General features: G+C 59.4%; 1 protein-coding gene across 1 annotated transcript; it reads left to right on the top strand.

Moving 5' to 3' along the window:
• The first annotated feature begins 1,041 nt into the window (after nt 1-1,041).
• On the top strand, nt 1,042-2,601 carry SDRG_17371 (hypothetical protein). The gene is made up of 4 exons (XM_008623613.1): nt 1,042-1,327; nt 1,377-1,658; nt 1,702-2,219; nt 2,269-2,601. Exons 1-4 carry the CDS (start codon nt 1,135-1,137, stop codon nt 2,557-2,559), a joined length of 1,284 nt encoding a protein of 427 aa, XP_008621835.1. The 5' UTR covers nt 1,042-1,134; the 3' UTR covers nt 2,560-2,601.

Raw genomic sequence — 2,601 nt, 5'->3', positions numbered from 1 at the left:
GTCGTCGGGTGGGCCATGGTTCATCGCGCACCCTTACCGCTCTTCCTCCAACGCAGTAGGTCCACGGCCATCACCTGTATGGAGCGTCAGGCATTATTGTTAACAAATCATTGTCAAGCGCCAGCACCAATGCGACGCGGATTCCTGCTTCTTAGCTTCGCTGCGATTGGCGATAGTGCCACTGTTTGTACGAACGTGAGTGTCCTCGGCGATGCTATGTATTGCATCAATGGACGCGTCTGCGGCGGCAAGACCGCTGACGGTGCGTGCCCACAGGCAGGCGCCAAAGCCTCCGCCAACTGCGTGCCAGGACTTGTGAGCTGGAACGCTACGACGCGGTCTTGTGTGCTCCACTCGCTTGCGATCTGCACGGTTGTCAGCACGCAGCCCTCGTTTGGCTGCGTCGCGTACCCTCTGGCCATGAGCGCAACGCCAGCAGTCGCTAAGCAGCCGTCAACAAGACATTCGTAGCCGCAGATACAAAGCGCTCGGCGCCAGAATCGAATCAAGGCCCACGATAACGTTGCTTCAAAGTCAAGTCCTTGGATACACTCTGCATTAAGAATTGCAGTACATCAACTCCTCTTGACGACCAGCGTCTGTCCCCTTCAAGGTGTCGCGACAGCCGCGGAGCGGCCGCTCGTATCTGTGTTTCATCAGTTGCGGAAGGTGAGGTCCGTTTGCACTAGCTTTTGCACTCGGCACCCATTCCGACTAGAGGGCGACATGGTGGGATCCCTTGAAAACGCAGACTCAATGTATGGTCATGGACACGCTTGTAGTGCCTTCTACGTTTATGAATGCGCTTCTCAGTGTGCCTCCAAGAACTAGAGAAGTGCTAATTGTATTCGCATCGCTGGCAGTCTTGCATCAACGGTGATGATGCACGAGCCGAGCGTGAACCCATCTCGCCGTGATCAACGTCATGTTGCACTTTCTGGGCGCTCGCATCTGATTGGCGCCAGATGTTGTATTTTAGCCAATCAGACCATGGGTAAGACCTCGCCACCAGCTCGCGCGCGATAATTCCGATCCAGCGTAGAAAAACCCAATTCCGATCTTGGGCAAGGACCCGTGGCGTTTGCTCATTGCCCAATATCCCAACTACCGAAACACCACCAACGCCATCTCCAAATGGTCGTGCCGACGCCCGTGACGCCCGCCTTTGCCGCTGCATTTTTCGACGAGCTCGCGCAGCTGCGCCGCCACTTTCACCAGCATGCCGAAGTGACGTGGCAAGAGGTCGCGACGCAGGCCACGATCAAAGACTACCTGCTCACCCACGCGCAAATTCCCGCTGAAAACATCCACGTGTGCGCGACCACCGGTGCGTCCAGCATCACTACCGACAGCGCATCATCCTCTCGTCTCTATAGGGCTCGTTGTCAACATATTTGGTCCGACGTCCGAGGACGCCGCCGACGGCAGCCTCCGCTGCGTGGCCTTTCGAGGGGACATGGACGCGCTGCCGATGACTGAGCAGAACCCGCACCTGCCATACGCATCGGAGAACGCCGGCGCCGCGCACATGTGCGGTCACGACGGTCATATGGCGTCGCTCGTGGGCTTTGCGATCTTCATGCAGCGCGCGCGCCTCTCGCTGCCGCCCAACACGTGCGTGCGTCTCCTCTTCCAGCCGGCCGAAGAAGGCGGCTTTGGTACGTCGTCCTTCTTTTGAATTGAAGTCGATGCATGCATTAGGCGCTGTCAAGATGATTGAAGACGGGTGCTTGGACGGCGTCGACGAGGTGTACGGGTACCACAACGGCCCGTTTCCCCTTGGCATGGTAGCGACCAAGCCAGGCGCGCTCCTTGCGCATTCGTGCCGGTTTGAGATCACGCTCCGAGGGCCCGGCGGCCACGGGTCGGCGCCCCACCACACGACCGACCCGATCGTTGCCGCGGGGCACATTATTGTCGCGATGCAGTCGATTGTGAGCCGGAGCCTCCCGGCGCAAGAGAATGCGATCGTGTCGATCACCCAAGTCCACGGCGGCGAGGCCGACAACGTCATTCCGTCCAGCGTGCGCCTCTCGGGCACGCTCCGCGACTTCAACCCCGACGTCGCAGCGACCGTGCACGCGCGCATGAGCAGCATCGTGACGCACGTCGCGGCGGCACACGGTGTCACGGGCGAGATTGCCTTTGACGATGGGTACCCCGTCACGATGAACCATGCGGCGCAGACTGACATCGTGATCAATGTGGCGTCGGACATTGTACAACTTGTCATTTGCGAGACGGACACACTGACGTAGGCGCACGTAGGTTGGCGCGGCGCGCGTGACGGCGACGGGGCTCCCGGTCTCGGGCTCGGAGGATTTTGCCTACTACTTGCAGAAAACTCCCGGCGCTTTTTACTTTGTCGGCACCAAGCCGCTGTCCGACGGTGACGGCGCGCAAAACCGCAACTGCCACAGCGACACGTTTGACTTTAACGACGACGCGCTTCCGCTCACAGTTCGCCTCTTCCTCGAGATTGCGCAGCACCGTTTCCACTGCACGCTCTTTGCCAAGGAGGAGCTGGACGCGATCTACACGGCCCCGGCCTCCTTGTGAGGTACCGTAGCGTTGACACGTAACAACAACGCATTGGTGAAT

This window comes from Saprolegnia diclina, assembly GCF_000281045.1.
Source record: "Saprolegnia diclina VS20 unplaced genomic scaffold supercont1.304, whole genome shotgun sequence".
Classification (NCBI taxonomy): domain Eukaryota; phylum Oomycota; class Saprolegniomycetes; order Saprolegniales; family Saprolegniaceae; genus Saprolegnia; species Saprolegnia diclina.
Note: the sequence above shows the minus strand (reverse complement) of the source record. Positions and strands in the feature narration are given on the sequence as shown.

Excerpts from the sequence above, each read along its gene's own strand:
- SDRG_17371 (XM_008623613.1), top strand. The coding sequence starts at position 1,135 with ATGGTCGTGCCGACGCCCGTGACGCCCGCCTTTGCCGCTGCATTTTTC. Across the intron at positions 1,659-1,701 it reads GGCCGAAGAAGGCGGCTTTG|GCGCTGTCAAGATGATTGAA; the intron begins GTACGTCGTCCT and ends TGCATGCATTAG. Across the intron at positions 2,220-2,268 it reads TCAATGTGGCGTCGGACATT|GTTGGCGCGGCGCGCGTGAC; the intron begins GTACAACTTGTC and ends AGGCGCACGTAG.